Source organism: Panthera leo, chromosome B4 (assembly GCF_018350215.1).
Source record: "Panthera leo isolate Ple1 chromosome B4, P.leo_Ple1_pat1.1, whole genome shotgun sequence".
NCBI lineage: Eukaryota > Metazoa > Chordata > Mammalia > Carnivora > Felidae > Panthera > Panthera leo.
Window position 1 is genome coordinate 11,568,525 of NC_056685.1, and position 24,295 is coordinate 11,592,819.

At 48.6% G+C, this 24,295-nt stretch overlaps 1 protein-coding gene across 11 annotated transcripts in view; it reads left to right on the forward strand.

Moving 5' to 3' along the window:
* Positions 1 to 23,923, forward strand: part of CAMK1D (calcium/calmodulin dependent protein kinase ID) — a 501,235-nt gene extending 477,312 nt beyond the window's left edge. For 10 of the 11 annotated variants that reach the window (XM_042944888.1, XM_042944889.1, XM_042944891.1 and 7 more), the window contains 5 exons: positions 6,020 to 6,132; positions 7,412 to 7,490; positions 14,801 to 14,888; positions 16,039 to 16,156; positions 17,661 to 23,923. In XM_042944888.1, the coding sequence (XP_042800822.1) occupies positions 6,020 to 6,132; positions 7,412 to 7,490; positions 14,801 to 14,888; positions 16,039 to 16,156; positions 17,661 to 17,779 (517 nt within the window). In that variant the 3' untranslated portion in view covers positions 17,780 to 23,923. Of the gene's footprint in view, positions 1 to 6,019; positions 6,133 to 7,411; positions 7,491 to 14,800; positions 14,889 to 16,038; positions 16,161 to 17,660 lie in introns of all 11 variants that reach the window. The other variant, XM_042944887.1, reaches the window with a different exon arrangement.
* Positions 23,924 to 24,295: the final 372 nt, after the last annotated feature.

Below are 24,295 nucleotides of genomic sequence, written 5' to 3' on the forward strand. Positions count from 1 at the left end.
GTACTGTTGGTGGGAATGCAAAATGGCGCAGCCACCGTGGAAAACAGAATGGAGGTTCCTCAGAAAGTTAGCAATCCCACTTCTAGGTGTATATCCAAAAGAATTGAAATTAAGATCTCAAAGAGTTATTAGCTCTCTCATGTCCACTACAGCATAATTCACAGGAGTCAAGACATGGCGACAGTGTAAATGTCCATCAATAGATGACTGGATAAAGAAAATGTAGGGGCGCCTGGGTGGCTCAGTTGGTGAAGCGTCTGACTTCGGCCCAGGTCATGATCTCACCATTAATGAGTTCAAGCCCCGCATTGGGCTCTATGCTGACACCTTGGAGCCTGGAGGCTGCTTCGGAATCTGTGGCTCCCTCGCTCTCTGCCCCTCCCCCACTTGCTCTCTCTCTCTCTCTCTCTCTCTCTCTCTCTCAAAAATAAATAAACATTAAAAAAATTTTTAAAGCAATGTAGAATATGTAGAAATGGAATATTATTCAGCCTTTTGAAAGATGGAAATTCTGCAATATGCGACAACACAGATAAACCTTTAGGACATTACACGAAGTGAAATGAAGTCAGTCACAGCAAGAGAAATACTGCGTGATTCTACTCACATGAAGTGTCTAAAATAGTCAAATTCATAGAATCAAAGAGTGGAATGGTGACTGGCAGGGGCTGGAAGGAGGGAGATATGGGGAAGCAATGGATGTAACGTTTCGATTACATAAAATGAGTAAACTCGGGAGATCTGTGCGACATCGTGCCTGTTGTCAACAGTACTTGACTCTACACTTACAGTTTGTTAAAAGAGTAGATCTCATGTTAAGTTTTCTTTTAAGCTTCAAGAAGTGACCTTTTTCAAAGTCACTGCCTTATGTTAAATGTGGCTGATCCTTTCTCTTTTTTCAGTAGAAATTGTATATATTTAAGGTATGAAACACGATGATTTACTATACGTAGTGAAATGATTGCTAGTCAAGCTAGTTAACATATATTCTGACATGTTACCATGTTTTCTTGTGATGAGAGTACCTGAGATCTACTCTCTTAACCAATGTCCAGTATTCAGTGCCGTGTTAACTATTGCTTTCACACTGTACCTTAATCTCTAACTTACTTGCCCTACAGATCTGTGATTTTGACCTTTGACCACCATCTCCCCATTTCCCTCACCACTCCCCCCTGACCCTGGCAGCCACCATTCTGTGCTTCTGCATATTTGACTTTTTTAGATTCCCTGTATAGGTGGGGTCATGCAGGTTTTTAAAATTTCTGTGCCTGGCTTATTTCACTTAGCATCATGTCCTCCGGTTTCATTCATGTTGTTGCAAATGACAGGATCACCTTCTTTTTTGGCTTGAAAATATATCATTTTATACATATGCCACAATGTCTTTATCCATTATCTGTCAGTGGGCACTGGGGTCATTTCCATGTCTTGACTCTTGTGAGTAACGCTGCAGTGAACATGAGAACGTATATCACTCTTCAAGGTACTGACTTCATTTCCTTTGGGAATATATCCAGGAGACATGTTGCTAGATAATATGGTTGTCCCATTTTTAATTTTTTGAGGAACCTCCATACTGTTTCCCCCCAATATGTTGAGGTGAATTTTGGAAATAAAATTACACAAAAGGGTAAAGAGGTAGCAACTGATTATTGCATGGGAATCCTTTTAAGCAAGCACCCATTTGCAGAGGGACACAGATACATGGCTAAGGGCAGACAATCAAGAGGACCATATATGTAACATGATTACCCCGTTAAACCCACAGGGCCTCTCAGCAGGAGCTCTCAAGCTATTACAGGATTCTGGTTTCCAAGAAAAATTGTGCACTGCCGAATCAGCCATGGCTGGGCATCGCCGATTTTCACATTCGTTTATGCTAAAAGCCTTCTCCTTCATGGAAAATCTTCTCCCCGATGAGCTGTGTCCACGCCCAACAGGGGCATTTTAGGTCAACCAAACCACATTGCGTTCTCTCTACAAAGACAGTCCAGGTTGCTCCCAACACCGGGCCTTGCACACTGAGTTCTTCTGGAATGTCTGTCAATGATGCAGAGCATACTGCCTCCCGCAGGGGAAGGTAAAGGAGACAGGAGTCAGGGTAGGTGGGATCTTCGAGGACTCTCTGGGCTGGGGATGTGGGGGGCTGTCCTACATCTTAGATCCTTATCTCTGTTTCAAAGCCCAGCCCGGGGGCTCAACAGCCAACGGTGCAACCTCTTCTTCCAGAGCACATTTGTTTATCCAAGCATTTACTCGGCATCTGCTATGAGTGGACCTGGGGCTGGCCACTGGGAATCCAAAGACAAGAGTGAGACCTAAGACATGGTCCTACCTTAAGGACAGGTCAGGGCAGTGTGCAGTGTAGGAAGTGTCACTGGGGGTGTTGCCCACTGTCACTGGGGCACAGAGCAGAGCACCTACCCCACCTGGCAGAAAGGGGCTAGGTCTTCCTAGTAATAGCTCCACTGGTCTTCAAGGGTGTACCAGAGGCAAGTGAAGGGGGAGGGTAGCCCAGGTAAAGTACATGCCTTTACCTTGGTCCAGAAATAAAAAGTGCCCAGTGGGGAACCAACTCTGAACACCTTAGCGCACAAGACCCAGAGCATAGGAAAGGGGGTTAGAAAGGTAGGGTCCAATCACTGGGTTCTACTTGCAGATGAAGGGGCAGGTGGGCAAACTAAATGACCTACAGAGAGGATTCAAAGTCAAGGCTGCAGCATAAGGTTCAATTCTCAGTTCTCTTCCCTTGAGTGAAAAAGCAAAATATTTAAGAACACAAAGCTGGAATCAGATGGATAGGCCTCGAGTCCTGACTTTGCTGCATATTAGTTTCTTTGCCTTTAAAATGACAATTGTGCAAGGGACTGTGACCCCAGGCTTCTTAGCGACTGAGACATAAACACCCCTAGATCCAAGGTGGCGAAGGGAGATGGGGAACAGTTTCCAGAATCCAAGGCAGAGTGCCTGGTAGAGTCTGCTCCCTGAGAGGGAGCAGTGGCCTTCAGTCAGCAGGTGTAGCCAGCCTGAGCGTTGGATGAGAGCAGCCAGGCCAACACATATCCCATCCCTGACTCCTCCCTTCCTTCACCATCTCTCCTGGAGGCCCCATTGGCCACCTCCTATCAGATGTCAGAGTTCACCCCTCGTTCAAGTATCCATACAGGTCAGCCTCCCAGGGCACAAAGCAGAGTGGAAAGTGGCTCTAAAGGGTGAACAGAGGTGTTGGGGACCCACACCTCCTGGGGGAGTTGAAGTTTGAATGAGATCATACAGCAAAGCTCTTAGAGGCACTTTTTACCTAAAACAAGTGCTCAGTCAAGACTAAAGTAGAATCTAGCAGTACATTTGCATGAATGTGCCACAGGTAGACAAGAGGCATAGTAAGAAAGACTGAAGATCTAAGGGTTCCCCTTGGATGACCGTCCTAAGGCTGGGATGGAGGAAATCGATGAGCCCCGGAAATGTGTGTTGCCTATAATTGGGCATGACCATCAATCGTTGGGTTGGTAAGTTTAGATGTCGTTCCCATTTTTTTTTTCTTTTTTCAGTTTATTTATTTTTTTATTTTGAGAGAGAGAGAGGGAGAGAGAGAGGGCATGAGTGAGCAGGAAAGGGCCAGAAAGAGAGGGAGGGAGAGAGAAAATCCCAAGCAGTCTCTGTGCTGTCTGTGTAGAACCCAATGTGGGGCTCGATCCCAGGAGCCATGAGATCATGACCTGAGTTGAAACCAAGAGTTGGACTCTTAATGGACTGAACCACGCAGGCACCCCAGATGTTCATTCTGAACCACAGACTTTTAGGTCTAGAACATTGGCAATGGCTTTATTGTCTTTGACTATGCATGGTGAGATAACTTGTACATTATTTAAATGGTATGATATATAAAATAAGAACACAGAGATTCCACTTGCCAGTAGGTCTAGACTGCAGAAGTCAGTGTTCTTGTATATGGAGATAAACCACTCAGAGTTGTTTGGTCTCCTATTTGGACCCTCCACACAAACCTACTAATGAAATAGCCTGGCCAGGGAGCTCTGTGAAATTTCTAGATCTGGGGAAGATTCGACAACTTCTATTTGTCCTTCTCTTCCTTTACAATCCTTATTTTAAAATCCTCTTTCTTAATGTTAACTTCATCTCCAAGCTAGATCTGCGTCCTTTCCTTACATCCTCAGTATACCCACATAAGCGGTATTCTATCCCCCGTCCAAAAGAGCTTAAAAACCAGAAGAAATACAAGAAATTGGGATATACATTAACAAAATTGGCATAAGAAGAGTAAATCTTTCCTGGAATTTTCTTAAAGGTTTTTTTTTTTTCCCTTGGAAAGAAAGCCAAACTGTAAAGTAAAACACACTCAGCTGTTAATAAACAAAAACCTATCATATCTAAAATTCAGTTATTTTCCAAGACGAACTAACATTTTGCTCTGTCTGTTTTTCCTAATATGCACATTTCATTTAGCCCAAATCCTCATTATGGGAAACATTTACATATCCATCTCACGGCTCCAGCATTTCCTGGGCAGTGAAATATGTGCTCCGTGGTTTCAGAACCCTGGTTCTTACTCATTTTGCCAAAAGCAGCAAATCTTTAAAAATGAAATTTTCCAGGCACTTAGCCCCTAAATCAACCTTGTGGGGATAGATGAGTTTGAAACTTATCGGCCCACAAAACGTCTCACAGCCTTTAAAAATGTCATCAGCCTTCCCCCTGGGTAGCGTGACCGGTGACACCCTGTGTCACAGCCCGAGCAGCTGAAAATGAATGTACCAACCCAGCGTTTTGAACCTTTATTAAGTTTCTTCTTTGCCGACAGCCTAATCCCTCACAGGCCTGTTGATTCCTGTTCATTTGTTCTCATTAAATGGATCTCTATGCTGGAGCCGTGTTTTGAACAAAGTTCAGCTATGGGGGGAAGTTCAGGGCTCGTCTGGGGGCAGAACTCCCACTGCAGCTGTCACCCGCCAGGCTGACGTGGGCCCAGAACCAGCCATGCGGCTCTGTGTCCGGGACTTCTAGAATCCAGCCCTGCCTCCCGCTCTGCCCATCCCTTGCAGCTCCAGACTCTATCTTACCCCTTCCTGGATGTCCAGTCCTGACCAGAGCCTGCGCCTGCCCCATGTGGGTCTCAAGCATGTACTGGATCCTTCCCTAGGTGTCCTAGCCATGCAAACAAGTTGAAACGGGGGATCATAGATAGAGCCACAGCATCTTAAAGCCAGGAAGAACATTAGGAATTTCTAGTCTGGCCTCCTTATGTTCAAATGAGGAAATCTTGGTCCAGAAAATGCATCATGGCCTGGTAATGCACATCAGTGCAGAAAGTAGGACTGCCTGAGAACCCATGGTCTTATGGGATGAATTGTATTTGGAGCATCTAAGAAACATTTTCACTCCTGTTAGGTTGGTCAGCTGACTGTTGGTACCTCCAGAACTGTATGTGGCTTGCACCAACACCCTAATATAATCTTGTAAAGATCAATTTTGAAAGGGTTCGGAGGAAGAGGGGTGATAGCATTATGATTTGTGCCGTCTTCTGCTTTTATATTTATTGTATATTAATGGCCCAAACTGTGACCTTCCAAATACCCAGTTTGGGCATGGTAGGTTGGTAATGTGCATTTTAGGGGAACTTGTGGCAAATTGGTTACCAACCCATCATCTGCTGGGGATAGTATTACAGACAATAAGATGAGAAGCACTTGCACACAGAAGGTTTGGGGGTTGGTTTGGGAGTATACGGGGCTCTGGTTAATAACATGGAAAGGTGGACTTACATGCATGTTTACTTTAGATCATCACCTCTTTGCCACTTATCAAATCACAGTTTTAGCTCTGTGCCGCCTCTGCCCATAGAATGTGTGATTTCTTTGCTCACATGGTACTTGTAACATACACACAGCAGGTTTTCTCAGTTTGGGTGAAAATGGCTCTTCCTTCCATGCAGAATGTCCAGCCGCCGCCATAGATGTGCAGCCACTACAGATCCTTACACTGTCTTGTCTTCCAGGCTCTGCGGCTACCCTCCCTTTTACGATGAAAATGACTCCAAGCTCTTTGAGCAGATCCTCAAGGCGGAATATGAGTTTGACTCGCCCTATTGGGACGACATCTCTGACTCTGGTAGGTATCTCCGCTCCCCATGGGTGGCCCCTGGGACCCTACGTCCAGACCACCTGACTGTGACAGGCCTGGGGGGTTCGGAGTGGTCCTGAGGCTCCCAAGGACGTTTCCTTAGCTTCGTACTTGGACTTGACTTGCCACGTGGAAGATAGGCTGGGGACGTCTGACCTGAGCCAGATTGAGGGACGGGACTGACTCCTCCACCACTCTTAGCCGTGCCCTGATCTGGGCGCTCCAGGACTGAACCAGTATCAGCTAACATTTATTGAGTGCTTATTGTGCCCATGTGCTAGCTTACTTGGTCCTCAGGACAACCTATCCGATAGGTGTTACTATTATCCCCACTTGACAGGTGAATTAACTGAGGCCCCAGAAGTGAAATGCCTTGACTGAAACCACACAGCTAGTAAGTGGCAGATCTGGGATTTGAACCCAAGCCCTCATGCCAGAGCCCACGTCTCAGCTCCTGTGCCACGCTGAAACGTTCCCAGAGCCGTTCACCATTTCTTCCTCAGGGATAAAGATCAAAACCAAGGCTCATGTAAACTGACGAATCTCTTGAGCCTCAGTGTCTTCCTGAGGAGGTCAGGATGATAATAATACTCCTCCCTACCAAAGCGGGTGGTGCAAGGATTAAATGAAATAATAAATAGGGCAGAGCCCTGCACTTACCAGTGAGCTGTTCAGATATCGCATTTTATTATTTGAGTTATTTCCTCCTAACTGGAAACACCTGCTTTATTCCTCAGCAAAATTGCATGTTCATCGTGATCGGCTAAGTGGGCCGTGAGGGGGCTCCTGGAGGGCTGTGTATCCACAGGGCCTGCCCAGGACCTGGTGGCCTTGGTAGAGGCCTTGGGGATTTTGTTGAATCAGTGATGTCTGAAACACAGAGAGGACGTCAACAAAGCAGCTCTCTTGGCAGCAGTGAGCTCAGGGAGAGGCATATGATAACAAAGACGTTTGATCTCTGAACCAAAGATGTCACCAGCTGCCAGAGAAGGGCTTTGACTTGGGAAGGCTGGGTCCGACGCCTGGCTTGGCTGCCTCCTCGTTCGCAGTGTCACCTCTTAAGAGTGCCAAGTCTTGGCTTCCCTTTCCCCCAAACACTGATTCCCGCCTGCCTCCCATGTCCAGGTACCCAAGAGGGTTGGGGGGCATGGGAGGGGCTGATCTGTTTTTCATGTGCCACACAATGTTCCTGAAGGCCTGGTGACATCAGATTGTCACATCACAAGCCACAGACTGATTCCACCCCTTGTGCTTTCTTTTTGAACAGCAAAAGATTTCATTCGGAATCTGATGGAGAAAGATCCAAATAAAAGATACACTTGTGAGCAAGCCGCTCGGCACCCATGGTAAGAAAAATGACCCAGTAGAAGGACCTAATGCCATCTGATGCCTTCCCAGAGTAAAGTCCCTCTTAGCCGCTCTTAATTGTGGAATGATTTCATCTCCAACCAGTGGCTTTCACCCCGTCCCCCAGGCGACACTCGAGCTACTCTGTTCCCTCAGGACACAGTCTTCTGAATGCATGGAGGACAAGCGAAGCGTACAAAAAGTAGCTGTAGGGTTTTCATTTTACATCAAGTATTTTAGGATCGTTTTTATTGAAGGTCATTCTTCAAGGAGTCATTCAGATTGGAGTTTGATTCCTTGAGCTTACCGTTCAATAGGGAAGTGAATTGATGTTATTCTTCTCCTCATAAGATGCTTTTCATCTTCGTGTGCCTTCAACCCCAGAGGCATTTATCGCTAGTGCATGGTGTTGTGTATGACTACATTTCTCCGCAGTGCCCTTGAAGCCACTTACCAGGTTTGAACCCAGCTTCACGATCCCCTAGGTGTGACTCTGCATTTATACTTTACTTCTCTGAGCCTCCATTTTCTTTACCTTACAATGAGAACAGCGATACCCAATTACGGGGCTGATGTAAGAAATAATTGAGATTGTGCCTGTGAAGGGTTTAACACAATGTCTGGCACATAGTAAATGTTTCATTAAGGTATTTTCATTAAACTGCCAGGAGCAGCCATCTGAAAACAAAGACCAGGAATGGCAGAATATGTGGTCTGATTAAAACAAACAGACTTCGACTTCAGGAGAAATTCCCCTAAAAAGCATTCGAGAAAACTGGCCCCTTGTCTATTCTACCCTGTAGCATTTCCTCCAGAGTCTCACACGCTGGTTAGTCTTCCAAAGGGGACCTGCTCAGGGGAGCTTCATGACCTGGTTTCACAGACGGTCCCCAACCCGATGATTTTTTTGACTTTACGACGGTGTGAAAGAGATACACATTCAGTAGAAACTGTACTATAAGCTAAAGTGAGTGGTCTGAGTACGGTTAGGGTAGGCTTGGCTGAGCTCTGATGTTTGGTAGGTGAGGTGTCTTAAAATGCACATTCGATATATGGTATTTTCAACGTCTGATGGATTTATTGGGACTTGGCCCCACTGTAAGTCAAGGAAGATCTGTAACTTAATGTATAACAACAGTTGTCATTTATGGAGCATGAGTTCTGGTTCAGGTACTGTTCTCATTGCGTTAACATATCATCTCATGTTTTTCTTTATAATGGCTCCGTAAGGTAGGTTTTATCTCCATTTCAGAGATAAGAGAATCAATTTAGAGAGACAAGGTAACTAACTTATCCTTAGCCAAGACTGCACAACCACTACCTAGTGGTGAAGCTAGAATGGTTTCCGGCCAGAACTGACTTCAAAATAAGTGCTCTTCACTACCACCCTGTAAAGACCAGTAAAAGGAAGACAGGAAGGGCCGCAGGGAAGGAGAAGATGTTTCTGAATAAGGAGGTAGATTTGATTGTACATATTTTAATCAGCTTATATAAATGATAGTTTTTAATAAGTTACATTGGACAGCAGGTTAAAGTATGAGGCAATAAAGTTAGTAAAGCTTTTTCTTACTTTATCAACAATTGGAGGAAATGCTTGGGATGAGAGTAGGGGGCAGGGCAGTTTTCTTGCGTGCTGTTAAGGGGAATTTCTCCTGAAGTCATACGGCCTTTAAAGCTGCATGAAACTCTGTTTTCTCCCAGTTTTGTTGAGATATAGTTGACGGACACTGTATAAGTTTAAGTCTATCATATAGCGTAAGGATTTGGCATTTGTATGCATTGTCAAGTGATTACCACAATAAGTTTAATTAACATCCATCCGCTTACATAGGTACCCTCCCCCCCAGTTTCTTTTCCCTGTGATGAGACCTTTTAGGAGTTACTCTCTTAGAACCATAGCCATCGTGTCGTACATGACACCCCAGCGCGTGCTTATTTTGTACGTACAAGACGTTGGAGATGATCTGACAGAAGAGGAAAAAGAGAACCTCTAAAGAAGGGAAGCAATTTCCTTCCTAGGACTTGTCCACTAATCCGGCCTCGCTGTGTGGAAGACAGGAAGGATCCCTGCTGAGACCTGGTCTCTCCTTCACCAGGTGTTTTTGACGAACAAAAGAAGGGAGAGGGTCTGGCAGAGGCCTTCCAGAGGGGCCGAGTCTCCCTGAGAGAAGGCCTTCGCAGACTGTCCAGGGAGGGGAGGTGTTCCAGGCGGGGCAAGCGGCCTGGGCCTCGCTCAGGAGCCTAAACCCACCTCTGTCCTGGAGCCACCACTCTCAGGTTCCTGGAGGGGGCGTGGGCACAGGAGCGAGGCGGGAGGGCACGAGAAGGAAGACATGGCCGGCAGAGTTCTCTGGGGTAGCCTGCTCGAGGGCAGGTCCCAGCTACCCCCCTCCCAAAGACCAGGAATGGTAGAATATGTGTTACTGCATCTGCGGGCTCCTGAGCTCTGTGGGCCCCTGTGTCAGACTGAAATCATAAATGACAGCAGTGTATATCCTGCAGGGCTTTTCAAGGGATTCGTGACATACAAATAATACAAATAAGAGGACCTAGCACCTAACAGATCTCTGATCTATAGGAGTTGCCCTGAATTTACGACCGTAGGAAGTAATTTGTATTTTCCCTTTGGGCGGTGGGGGCCGCTGACAGGTTTTAAGCCAGGTGATGAGATTTGTGTCTCAGAAAGCTCAACCGGTTGCAGAAGAGAGGCCGAATTGCTGGCCATGGGGCAAGGGAGGCTGGCGGGGAGGTGCGGACTGGAGGCGGAGTGGGGGATGGCCCAGAGAAGGGTGGAGGGGGCCTGTCCGGAGCCACAGGGAGGAAGCAGGATGGAGAACACACTGAGGGGTGGGGAGCCGCAGCTTGGGGCAGAGCGCTGCTGGGACAGAGGGGTCTGAAGTCCTTCCCGAGGTGCCAGGGGGAGGGCCTGGGCGGGTGAGATGCTTCCACTGTGAGGAGCAGGAGGGAGGGCCCAGGAGCCCTCTGTCCCGGTGCTGAAGGTGGGGGCCCTTTGCCGAGTGAGTCTGGAGCCCAGGAAGGGGGTCGGGCTAGAGACAGAGACTTCACAGTTATCTGCCTGGGTCACGGTACGATGTATCCGCGTATCCGCGTGTGAGCTGCACAAATTAATGTCTTTGTACTGTAGAGCTGGGTTTTTGCCAACGCTTTACAATTTTTTTTATGTGCATTTCAAAAATCCCAGGAAGTCAAACATTAGAAAATGGTACCAATGAATGCACTTGACTCAGACATCATTGAAATGCCCCACTGCCTGCATTTATGATATGCCTGTTTCTTTTATGTAAAATTGCTCGGGCTGAGAGCACCTGATTCAACAGAGAGCTGGCAGAAAGTGGGGTAATTATTCCAGGGAGCACAGCTTTATCAACACTATCATTCTAGAAGCTGTGCTCTTGGCACATCGATTATATCCAGAGAACATGATCTCTTATTCTGCACTCGCTCTTCCGGCTGAATCAAGGCTACCAAGAGCCAGGAGGGGCTCTGGAAGTCCCAGACCCCTTTCCTCAGACTCAAAACAGACCGTGCCAGACAGGACAGGGTTCCTTTCAGAGCTGTCTGTGTGTAGGGTGGTTGGACACAGGTCTTTCCTGTGTCCCCCTGATCTTTTAAAATTTTTAAATGTTTGTTCATTTTTGAGAGAGGGAGACATCTGCTTTTGTGAGTGGGGGAGGGGCAGAGAGAGAGAGGGAGACACAGAATCTGAAGCAGACTCCAGGCTCTGAGCTGTCAGCACAGAGCCTGACATGTGGCTAGAACTCACGAGCCAGGAGATTATGACCTGAGCTGAAATTGGACGCTTAACCGACTGAGTCACCCAGGTGCCCCTCCCAAGCCCCTGCCATGAGAGGCTACGGCTTTCTCGTGGCGGCACATGGTGAGGAACCAGCAGCCTGCAGCTGCTGGCCAAAGGTAGGAACTGGCAAGTGGCAGGATGGGAGCCGTTCCTTCTTACAGGGAGGCATCTTGATGGGGTTTGTTCATCTGGTTCGGAGAGTTCTGAACCTCTGTCTCTAGTTGCGTTGACAAGGAAACCAAAGTGGTGACTCTTGGGCATCCATGCCCCAGGCAACACTTGGCAATGTGTCCACCTGGGAGGGGACATCGTGTGTTGGCCAGGCCAGGGTGGCATCTGCAGCCCTCTCCTCAGTGTTCCTGGGTCCCCTCCCCTCTTCTGGGCCCCAGCCAGCCGAGCTCTGGTTGACCGTAGGAATTGGGAAGCAGCCCAGGAGTCTGGGAAACTGGTCTCTGGGGGTACACAGCAGCATCACCAAGCCTGTCCTGAGAAAGTGGCTAGAAAAATGCAAAATCAGACCTATGGAGGTACAGCAGACCACGTACAGAACACAAAAACACCAGAAGGCAAGGAGAGATGAGTTTGATGATTTGGGTGTGGAGAAAGAGAGCAAGAGAGACCTCACAAAGTGTGATTTATACGAATGCCATCTGCATTGTTAGCATGAGGTTAAAACTGGAAAGCAAGGTGGGGTGCCTGGCCGGCTCAGTCGGTAGAGCACGCAACTCTCGATCTTGGGTGTGTGAGTTCAAGCCCCACGCTGTGTGTAGAGATTACTTAAAAATCAAATATTAAAAAAGTAGAAACAAGGGAGATAGGAATGGAATGTGGGCGCCATAGCTTTGTGTGTGTGTGTGTGTGTGTGTGTGTGTATGTGTATGTGTGTATGTGTGTGCGTGCACAGATTTATAAGGAGATTCCTCTGTGTCGGAGGCATCATTCAATTCCTAGGACCATCAAGGTACTAGAGTCCCTTCCAATTCTAAATTCTAGGATTCTGTGCCTCTGGTGTTACTGATGGATCATGCTAAAGCCAGGAGCACCGAGCATTGTGAGTGTCATATGTTGTCATTGTAATGTCGCTGGCTCGTGAGCAGCAGTAACCATTTCCATGGCGGTGCCCATTTGAGGAAGATCGTGTGCGGTCATGGGCCAAGGTGGCCTCGCTTCCCCAAGGAGAGTGCCCCAACAGGGGCCTCTGGGCCACGTCTGCCCTGCCTGGTCTTACTCAGCTACAGCACACCCCGGGACTGTGGGAAGCAAGCATGGAACATTCCTAAAATAATTGGAAGTTTGCATTTTCCTTACATCTCAGCCCATGCTAGCCCACAAAGAAGGGAGTTTCCCTGACCCCCTCGCGGGTCTGTTTGGTTTGGAGCGTCGCTCTGCCCTGCGGTGGTGCTCGGCCCAAGGAACCCCGTATTCCTACCACTTCTGCCTGCTCGTTTCCAAGAAAGCACTGGCCACCAATGAGTTGGAATTGGCCTTCTTTTCTGAGGATGTAGCATTTAGAAACGGTGCAGGAGGAAACACTCACATAAGAATTGTCTAGCAGGAAGAGCTTAATAAAGATGTCTGCAGTCCGCTAACCTTGTTCCTTGGATTTGCCCGCTAGTCTGTTTCTGTGTCATTGATGTGTGTCTGGGGACAGGGGGCGATTGGCAGTCGTTGGAATTGGAAACCTGGTTCTCTTGAGTCAGTTTCTGAGTGTCCCCTTGACTAAGGATTTGCAGCCCCGCTGGGAAAAAGACAGAGCCTATGGTTGGAGGAGCGGGAATATCAGACCGCATTCCAAAGTTGGGCCCTGCCTGGCACAGACTAAACATCACATCCATCAACCATGTTTTCGATTTTAAAGTGAAAGGCTGGGTGGGTGGGGACAGATTTTTCCTCGGGGGTAATCTGTCTGAAGAAGTCCTAAGCTTATTGTTTTCATGTCCCCAAAACAGTTGGACATAATACTGTGGCATCTAGGCTGTTTGGGGTTCAGGGCCATCTGGGTCTGGGAGATGACAGGTTTCCTCACTTCCTTGCTAACCAGTCATCTTCCAGCCAGAAAGGATGGTCAGTGTTCCTGGCATCTCTCTCTCTGCCCCTTAACTTTTCAGATGCAAAAAATGATTTCATAGGTAACAGATACCAGCCTAGAATTTAACAGTTTGGTGTTAAATGAAAGGGAAGATGGGGCGCCTGGGTGGCTCAGTGGGTTAAGCGTCCGACTTCGGCTCAGGTCATGATCTCACGGTTCATGAGTTCAAGCCTTGCGTCGGGCTCTGTGCTGACAGCTCAGAGCCTGGAGCCTATTTTGGATTCTGTGTCTCCCTCTCTCTTTCTTCCCTTCCCCACTCATGCTCTGTCTCTCTCTCCTCCAAAAATAAACATCAAAAACTTTTGAAAAAATGAAAGGGAAGATACCGAAGGTTCTAAGTGCAAAAAAGAATGAGAGCAAAACACAGCTTCCTCTGAAACTAGGGGAGAAGGCCAGGTGATTAAATGTAGAGCAGGGGTGGTGTCGAGGTTGAGGGGAGTGTGTGGGAGAAGAATGAGCTGCAAGTGACCTCCAGGTGACCAAATGAGCCTGGAGATTGTAAGCCGAGAGATGAGAGGAGGGAGGAGGAAGGGAGGGAAGGAGAGGTGGTAAAGCAGGAGGAGGAAGTCACAGGACGAGGAGGGTAATTCCTAGGTAGTTTCTAAGGACAGAGGTGAAAAGCAGACCCACCCTCTTCCCTGCTGGTGGAAGGCTAATGGAGCAAGCAAGAACTAATGCCCAGTAATATCAGGGACCCAGCTGAATGCAGAGTGGATCCAGTCCTGGTAGTTCAGAGAATTCTTACAGGAAATGCGAGGGAAGATTTGGCAAGCAGGGCTGAGCTGAGGCTGGGCACCCTCTCCCTGAGCATGGAGGAAGTATAGGCGAGAACATGGCAGAGCTTAACTGCTGGAAAGGACCAGAAGGATGCTCTGGGCCCGGGATGTGAGCAGGTCCGTGATGCAGAGGGCCTGGAGAGGGCAGAAGGAAGGGGCCTCTAGCAGGAGAAAGCTGGGAAGACGGCCCTGGGCAGGGATCTGGTGGTCAGACCAGGCAGGAAACACATGTGGGACCTCAGAACTGCAGGTGGAGAGCTGGTGGAGACGGAGACGGAGGGAAAGGAGGGAAAACTGGATTCAAGTTGCCTTGTGGCTTCTGATGTCGCAGGAATTGGGGCCGAAAGGGAAGAAGTGGGAACCAGGCAGAGAGGTCAACGAATCTCTGGGAGGGTGCTGAGTATAGAAGGGGGACAGGACTTGGTGGTGGTGGCAGATGGTGTGCATGTAAGACAAGAGCCACACAGCCTGGAAGGGCAGCGGGAAGCCACCCTCTCAGTGAACCTCAGGACAGGGACGGGGTTGGGGCTTCCCTGGGAAAGCAGTGTGCGACCCGGTGTCAGAGCACCCCGCACCCCGCACCCCTCAAGAAACCCTTTTGAAGAAGCATCTTTGCCTCTGTTTCAGGATCGCTGGTGACACAGCCCTCAACAAAAACATCCACGAGTCTGTCAGTGCCCAGATCCGGAAGAACTTCGCAAAAAGCAAATGGAGAGTAAGTCTTGGGCTCATTACATTTACAATGAGGGGCACCTGGGTGGCTCAGTCAGTTAAGCGTCCAACTCTTGATTTCAGCTCAGGTCGTGATCCCAGGGTCATAGGATCGAACCCTGTGTCGGGCTCTGAGCTGACAGCACTGGAGACTGCTTAGGATTCTCTCTCTCTCGCTCTCTCACTCTGTGTGTGTCTCTCTCTCTTCCCCCTCTGCCCTTCCCCCACCTCAAAAAAAATTTTTTTGCGATGAATTGAACCACCCCCATGAAACTTGCCCTACAGTTGGAGCATTTATTATTTCTCAAGGTTACTATCACCCGAGTTTGATGAAAGTCCCCAGAGCCTCACCCAAATAATCTTGCTAATTTTAACTGATAACCATTAAGACTCAAAGGGGATGTCATGGTGTGGGAGGGATGAAGTATGGCTTTAATATTTCCCCTCTGTGATTCAAAAATAGCAATAGTGTCAGCCCTTACTCATTTGCTGTTTCTTAAGAACATAATTCCTGTTGTCTTCCTTTCTGCTGCTGGAACTTTGACTAGCTGACTTTTATGAAAGTGATAGGAAAAGGGGGCGGGGAAAGACAGGGAATCTGAGTTGAACTCATCGATATTTTCGGCTAAAAATGTGATGGAGTTATACCACTGAGCTTTCCTGGTCATCGACTGGTTACCCAAACCCTACGTTCTAATCAGTGCGGGGAAACAAAATTAATTCCACTGACCTGCTTTATTCGGAGGAAATGCTATTAGTTAGGACACAAGCACTAATAATAGGAAAATTAAAACTACCTTAAAGCATCACCTTTTAAGAGACCATCTTACTAGAATACACCTTTTATTCTAAAAGTCACTTCCCTTAAATGACGGAGAGTATTGGTTTACATTTATCCTCTACGTTTACTATGTCTAAAGAGGAGTATTTGTTTAAATCTCCAAAAAACATTTCGGTGGGGGCGAGGGGTGCAAAACATTAGCATCGTTTTGGAAGAAGGGGCAAGACAAGCTTCCTTTCTAAAGTATCATGAGAACGTTTTAAGAAGCTGAAAATGGTTGGGGTAAGTAAGAAGAAACAACCAGACACAGTCTGAGTCTTTTCTAATTAGCTGGACTATTGTGTCTGCCTTTTTTCCCTTTCTTAAATTTCAGCAAGCATTTAATGCCACGGCCGTTGTGAGACACATGAGGAAACTCCATCTCGGCAGCAGCCTGGACAGTTCAAATGCAAGCGTTTCAAGCAGCCTCAGTTTGGCCAGCCAAAAAGATTGTGCGTATGTAGCAAAGACAGAACTTTCCAACTGGCGTGTCAGACAGATCTGGGGTGGGGAGGCGAGCACAGTCCTTTGTGAGCTCCTGGTGTCAGGCACTTCTGATTTAATTCCTCTCGTGGCATGTCCCCCAGCAACCCTGGGACGTTATTTAATTTTAAAGAATGTTTTCGAAACGTTTAATTATTTGATACACACACAACCGGAGGTATGATGAGTTCCATTTTTAGATGGGAAATCTGTGGCTCAAGCGCTGCACAGCCATACCTGTCTGGACAAGAGCCCAGACACTTTCGGATCCGTCTCCTTCCCCCGAGGCTCGCTTGTCGCTGCGCGTCATTCTTAGGGGTTGAGGAAAGGGTGGCAGAGACTCGTGACAGCCTGATCTCATTGGCTTTTAATACCTACTTTTTGATGAGGAGGATGATGCTTGGAGCTGAATTATATGATGTGCACTGGCTTTGCAGTCAGAGTAATAGTAAGAATATTTCACTTTCATCTTTGTGTTAGGCTGTTACATCATTGAGGGCATGTAACATACTCTATTTCTCTCCCCTACTCCCCACCGCTCCCTGGTCTATTTATCTTAATCCCATAGTAGGCCATCTCAGGGGCTTCTGTCCCCCTCAGGGCAGTTGCCTTGATGGTCCCTGTTGGCCCTCATCTCCCTGATCACTGAAACCCTTCAGCTTGGTCCCCCTCTGGGCATCACATTCCATCCCATGACCCTCAGAAAAGGGTTCCCTCCCTCTCTAAATAGTCATCCCATCTCATTTGGGAATGTGAGCCCGTCCGTTTTGCCTGGAAATCTCCATGCGCGTCCCCTGACCCAACCGCACGCTGTGGTAGACCCACACTTAATGGATCTCCCCGCGTCGGAGCCTGTAAAGGTCACCGGGAACTATGCTACCGGAGCTGAGCTGCGGGATACTCGTCCCACATCAGTGTTTTCTGATGCCACCGCATACTCTCAGGGAGCATAGTAGGGCGGTGTGTGAGCAATTTTTCTAGGCCGGGGCTGCTGGAATTGGAGGAAGAGGCAAACGGCCCCATTTCGATGTGCTCTGTGTCACAGCTGGTCCTTAGCCAGGAGTACAGACCACACACGAAATGGGTCGGCAGAGGGATCACATTCTGTCTTCACTCCTCAAACCTCTACTCATGGGGCCTGTTATAAACAACAGTATGTATTCAACACCTAGCCTGCAGCCTAGTACATAGTGAGTGCTCGGTGAGTGGTACCTACCCTGTTACGGATGCCAAACCATGTCATGTTCAAATACAAAGCAGTCAGCAGCGTCAGAGCTAGAACAGGAGGGAAGAGTTGTGTCTAGGAAGAAAGCATTTCAAGGACACATTGCAAAGGTTTTCCTACAGGTAGGTGAACATTTAGAGACAGGAGTGTAAGAGTTCGCCGTCCCCCCAAACCCTGGAGTGGGAAAGGGGAGCGAATACTTTCTTCTGAAGCTTCGACCCCCTTGTGTCCACTGTCCCCCCTTGCAGGTCTGGCACCCTCCACGCTCTGTAGTTTCATTTCTTCTTCATCCGGGGTCTCAGGAGTGGGGGCGGAGCGGAGACCGAGGCCCGCCACTGTGACCACAGTGCACTCCGGGAGCAAGTGACTGGCTCTGGAGGTGGGGCCCAAGGGCGGGGCCGGGGAAGGGGGCCCCCACCGCCCCCGCGGGGCCGCCAGCGCCACCAGCCGCTCCAGAGTGATCCCACCTTGCATGGTGCGCCTTCCTGCACAGGACTGGAAGACAGAAGTTTTTTATGGCCATATTTTATACTGCAATTCTGAAGTGTTCGTTTCTCACAAACTGTACTGACTCAAGGGAGCTGACGTGATAGGATCTGGTGCTGTACATATGAATCTTGCAAAGCTCTGATGGAACGGACCTCCCTCGTCCTCTTTCCCAACCGTCGTCACTTCTGCTCTTCTAGGTGTGGGGAACCGTCTATGTTGTATTTTTTCATTAATGACAAAAAAGGTTTCAACTGGATTATTTAAGTCTTGGTAAATATTGCGCATTAGGGTTTTATTTTTTACCCTTTAAGAAACATGCCCTTCTGATCTTTACTTCTTAGTCACGTGACCTGTATCTTCTGCTTATCAGTAGTTGAGTTTTATGTTAACCTTTAAGAGAGGTGTTTTGTTTTGTTTTTTTCCCTCCAAGGGGAATGTAAAGGTATTTTTAAAAATTCTAATAAGAGGATCGAGAATCTGTCTCCAAGGCGAAGAGTGCACTTTACTTCTATTTTTTCCTCCTTCTCTCCCCTTCCCTGGAGAGGCAGCTCTTTAAGAAAACAACTCAGCAGTCCAGTGAGGCTGCCTTGTCTCCAGGGCCGCCTGGGGAGGGAACGTGCAGAAGACCTTTTCCAACAGCCCCTCCAGCATGCCCCTGGCCAACCAGAGACCCTAGGGGCCTTCACCGTCAGTGGTCAGAAATAAAGAAGCGTGCTCCCCCAAGACTAAAGCTAAACTTCAGAGGCTTCACTTGCTGTGAAGGAGATGCCCACCCGGCAAAGATATAAGAGCCTCCCTTCCAGAAGGAACCAGACGCCATTTTGGTTAAAGGGAATGTCTCACACAGCTTATATTTCTCACGAGGGTAACACAGAAAAGTCTGCTCTCAGCTATGCAGTTTTAAAGTTAATCTCTCTCGCGTGCTCTCTCTCTCTCTCTGTTTTTTAAAAATGCGTTTCTAATCTTACACTTAAAATGGCCTCCAACTCACACAAGTTGTTTCTGCAGATTTTTACCCTGTTCTTCTGTGAATGTTACCCAGGCGAGGAGAGGGAAGTGGCCTTGGAAAAGAGTCCATTTATCTGGGGTGGTAAGGAGAGGTGACCTGCCAGGCAAGCAGGACACTGGCCAGCGCGGTGATGGCCAGCCAGCACTCGCAGCCCTCCCTCTGACCGGGGCAGTCTGAAAACCAAAGACCCGTAGTGGTGGTGTCACCAAAGGTGCCAGTTGCCTGGGATTTAAGAATTTCTTGGGAAGTAGAACTTACATTGCTAAAACTGGCAATGTCCCAGGCAAAGCGGGCAGCGTTGTTTACCCATGTGATGCATAGGTGTGCAGGGTAGAGCACGGCGTGAAACCCAGGGCAAACCACTTCCCAAGGGGGCTTTGAGGATGCTCTCTTGCAGAGGCTTGCAGGTGGCTCCAAATGCTAGGTTTGCAAAAGCCCTCCCTTGACCCCCTGCCCACCATAATACCGTGAGTCTGCATTTCACACCGTCAGCCTCAAGCCTGCCATGAGTCCCTGTAGGTCTGCCCGATGGCCCAACAACTCTACTGGCTGTGGTCCTCCTGCCCGTCTCCTATAGCTAGCCACATTCAGCAGGTCCTGTTGGTCAAGCCGTCTTGTGGTCAAGCCACACCTATGCCTGTGTCCGGGCCAAATATTTAGTGATAGCCACGCCCCGCCCCCCCCCCCCCACACACACACACATACACACCATGTTTCTAGGCTCAGCAGCTCCATTCTGCCTCCATTAGTATGGCAGTGCAGGTACGTATAAGAGCAGACAGGAAGACAGACAGCTGGTCTACCCTGTACCCAACATGCATCATATGCACCCAGCCCCTTGGCAGGAATCCCACTTGGCATCTGCCACACATGCATCCAGAGCGAAAATCAGGCTGTCGCTCTTCACGATTAATAAAAAAACCTAAAAAAGTCTATAAGATGACCATAGACCGAGTTGAGAAGCAGGTATTGTGTGAGTTGGATAAGTGTCAATGCCATGCCCGCAGAGGGAAAATGGCGTGAATATTACAGAGTATCAGAAAACTGTGGTCTCTCTCCGGGGGCTTTATTAGGGTGTTGCTTATGAACAAGTATAATGGAACGTTCCTGTTTCTACAGTACAAGAAAACAAGGAATTAGATGTAACAGGGTGATAATGTGCCCAAAGCTGGTACCTGTGATGTGTGCCTGACTGGTTATCCGTTCTTCGCACCTTGTACTAGGTGCAGTCAGTTGCATTTGGAGGGCAACTTCTGAAGCCAAATTCTCTCATGGGTGATTAGATTATTTCCTAGAGCTGATATTTGGGGTGTACCTTCTATTCAATTAGTTTGAAGGTATGTCTCACCAAGAAGTGCAGAACAGGCAGGAGATGAGGCCCTGTGGCCAGCGTCCTCTTTGTGGTTCAGATGAGCCTGTGGCTGCGCTTGGCCTGGAATGCGTCAACAACACAGTGTGATGTGTAGGGACAGGTTTCCGCTCAAAAGCCAACTCTGTTGAACTTGACATCAGGCAAATCCATTCTGTCGCAGTGCCACTGGACTTAGGCTATTTCCTATCGTTTTAGGAAGAGAGGAAAATAAACCCAGAATGTGCCTTTTGTTAAGACCTGCCGAGCGGGGTGGCTAAATCCCGGGACCCTTGCTGATGTCAGATCCCGCCAGTCGTAGCTGAGCCTTTCATACGTGCCCACAGCTTCCACTCGCTGTGGAAGCCAGCATGTGGCCGAGGCTAACAGATGGCCACCAGCTCCATCACAGGCTTCCTTTCAACCCCAGCCCCTCCCCCCACCATTGGTCTCCTCACCTTCTCAGAGCTAGTGGATTTTTTTTTTTTCATTTGAATATGACGTTTTGAACTATCCTTGAGTGGTCTTTCTCTCAGCCGCCCTGTCTGTCCCTCCTCCTCTTCCCCACTTTTCATCTCATCAGTGAGGCAACAGGCAAAGCCATCACTGGTCTGAAATGAGCAGTGAGTGCTCGCCCACATGGGGCCCCCACATGACCAGCTGCTTTTTGCTCTTAAGCAGGGTACCCTGGGGTCTGGACTGCTCACTGCTTTCCCTCAGTGAGTACACTGCAGCCTGGGGTATTGGGTTGGGATGGGGTAAAGGCAGCTGGATCTGAGAGGGCAGGAAATGCCTACGGGGAGCACACAGGGCCACAGAAAGCCCTTGGGAAAAGAAGAAGGTGCCCAGATAGATTGACAACTAGTCCAGGACAGTGCATGGCCATTGTGGCAGCAGGTCTTACCATCTCCTACTGCCTCTGACCCCATAAGAGAACAGCAGGATAATGTTCCCCTTCATGTCTCCTTTTTAAAGAAAAGAGCCATGTAGAAAGCATACCAAAAAAACAAATGAACAAACAAACAAAAAACCAAAAAGCATGTGTGGCTTAGTGTTGTTGACTATGGCAATGATTCTGGTCACTTCTAAAATCCCACCTCACAAGCAGGGAGCAGTTTCATATCCCCACACAAGAGCTTATCTCCTTTGAGAGGGTCCCACTCTCCAACTAGCTGTCAGCACAATGTCCAAGGAACTCAGTAGTCCACCGTGGGGCAAAGCAAGATGGCTTGGTCAATGGGCAAGACTCTGGCACTTAGGAAGCATTGGCCGTCTGATGGCAGGGACTTGGCATATGACCCTCAGACTCATTTGCCTGCCAGGCACTGACCTCATCCTGTTCATTTACCTACCTTGGTGTCCAGCCTATCCTGGATGGGTTGTGGGTGGGAGAGGGGAACTCCCCTTTAGAACAAAGGTCAAGAACACCAGGGACAAAGGGGAGGGAGCCCAACTGACCCCTCCTGAAAGGGGGTTGACCCTCTCTCTCTCGAGGAGTGACAGCTTCATCTGATTTACCCATTGGGATTTGACATTCTGTGAGTAATTTTCAACAGAAAGAAAAGACCATTTCCAGTGGGGATGACTCAGCATGTTAAGGCTCTGGCCACCAGGGCTCCGCGGCCCACGCAGAGCTCTAGGTAGGGTTGCTTCCTCGCACTGGAGAAGCCAGGCAGGAACCATGGCCCCAGGGCTGGAGACAGGAGAGCTAGGGTGACTGCCTCTGTGTTACAGCCAGCAACACCCCCTCCTCTGTGTGGCTGTGCAAAAGGAAAGCAAGGGCCAGCAAAGGGCAGATCCTCCCATTTCATAAGCAGAACTAAGATGTACTCTTTCCCAGGGTCACACGCTCACTTCTGGCAAATGAAACGAAGGCCCTCTGATTCAACCGATGCACGAAACCTTTGCATGTTCTTCTGAACCAGTACTATTCCGCGTTCTGTCCCCCCTCCCTCGGCAGAGTTTGCCTTTTCCTTAAACACATTCCAGACCAAACACTGTTCAGTTTGTTTCAAAAAAAAGAAAAGGTGTATACCTGTATGGAACCCACCATTTTTTGTGGGGAGGGGGCACCCGGCTGCAAACGTACCTGACATTTGCACACGAGGGTTCCAACCCTTTGGTTTCCAGAGTTGAAAATGTTGAGATAGCAAAGGCGAATTGGACAAAGTCCGAAAAGGGGGAGGGGGCTTATTTCCTGAAGACCCCAAGAAAGGCAGCCTGCAGATGAGCTAGCCTGAAGAGCTCTCCTGTGGACGGCGGGCAGGGAGGAGAAGGAGGAAGACAGAAGCCCAGGCCCCCTTCCGCCCCTACCGTCCTTGTGGCCCCAAGTGCATCACGGTCCGCAGCCTGGGCCAGGGCGCAAGAGCCCGGCCCCACTGTGAAGTCGGCCCCGCATGCCGGCCAAGGCCCGGCCCGCCGCCTGCTCCGTGCTGACCCCGACCCGAAGGAGCAGCAGCGCTTCCAGGCCGGCCTTCCCCACCACCTGCGGCTGCGGCTGCAGCGGCTCGGCTTTTGGCTCCGGGGTGGGGGGGTGGGGGGCTCCGCTTCTGCAAACCCAAAGGCTGTGCATTCAGCAGCCAAGCCCGCTGCATGTGGCTGCCAGGTCTGGTTTCGTGGACAAAGTGTGGAATGGCTTCTCGGTGTCTGTATCTTTCTACACCAAAGGGACAAACTGTTCCGTTCACCCTTTGTACTTATGCTGCTTCTGCATTTGCCAGATCTACTTTTAACCTTTTGGTCCCCAGGGAACTTCTCATACAGTGATTATGTCTTCTGATTATTTACTGAATTATTTTACTTAGAGGTGATTTTATTTTCTTATGGACAGGAAAAAAAAAAAAGAGGAGTGTGTGAGGCTTCGGTCATAGAGATGAGTCACCACCAGGGACCCCAAAGCCCCAAACACTAAGTAAATTACTCCTCAAAGGGAAATCTTCATCTGGACAGACTGAGATTGTCAGGCCGTCCTGCCAGCCTTGCACTTGACAGGCAGGGGACGGGGCAGGGCGGGCAGCCGGGCTTTGCAGAGAGAGAAGGAAGGAACTGGAGCGCATCGCTTGTTTGGACATTGGTCATACACACAGAGGCCTGTCCCCCTCCTTCGGGGCCCTGGCATCAGAGTCATGACATGCCATCCAATGACAGCAGAGAGACTACAGCATCTTTGTTTCAAAAGACGGGTGGCTTGTTTCAGAGAACATTTAGCTGAGTGCCACATTCAAGTTGGACGACATAAAAGACACGTTCCGTCCAGAATAAAATTTGGAACAATTTCTAAATTGGCTGTAGTCAACTACACATAATGTCACTGCCCTTCTCGGAGCCCTCCCACCAGCGAGCGAGCATGTTTTCCAAAAGCTTACAGCGACGAATCCAGGAATGTCCCTGCGTCTATTATTATGAGGCTTGTGATTGGTTCAATTTTTCCATAAAAAACACGTTCGTCCCAAAGAAGGGAAACTGTGCATTTATTCCATGCATGTAACACTCTGCAAGAAGTTTAACCCACCTAGGTTTGCGGCACTGCAAAATTGTTCATGGGCCTATGTAGCAAATGATTCTCTGCCTTGACAATCATGTACACATATCAAGATTTCTATCATAATGATAACGAGATTGATGACTTCTTGTTTTCCTCCAATAAAGACAATTAATCACCTTCAGATGTATGTGGTTTGTTTCCTTCATAAAGAGCAGGAGGGGGTTGTGCTAACAGCTCTCTTCTCCTCTTTGCAGAGTTTGGATTGGAGGGAAGGGAGTTTGAACCCCTGGAAACACATAGGGTTCCCTAAATATTTTATGTCACCCGCCCAATGAGCCCGAAGTGCCAGGGACAGGAAGGGGCGGGCAGATCTTGGCTTCAGGACCCAGGGAGGGTGCCCCACTTTACAAAGCTCTCCTTTTCATTGCTGCTGCAGAACATGGCTGGTGTGCGCCCATTAACTCAAATTGCACTAGCTGGATATTGAGTTGCTTAGAGGAAAAGCCGATTTCTGGGAACCCCTCTCTGAGTAGGGGGTGAGCGGGCACACGCC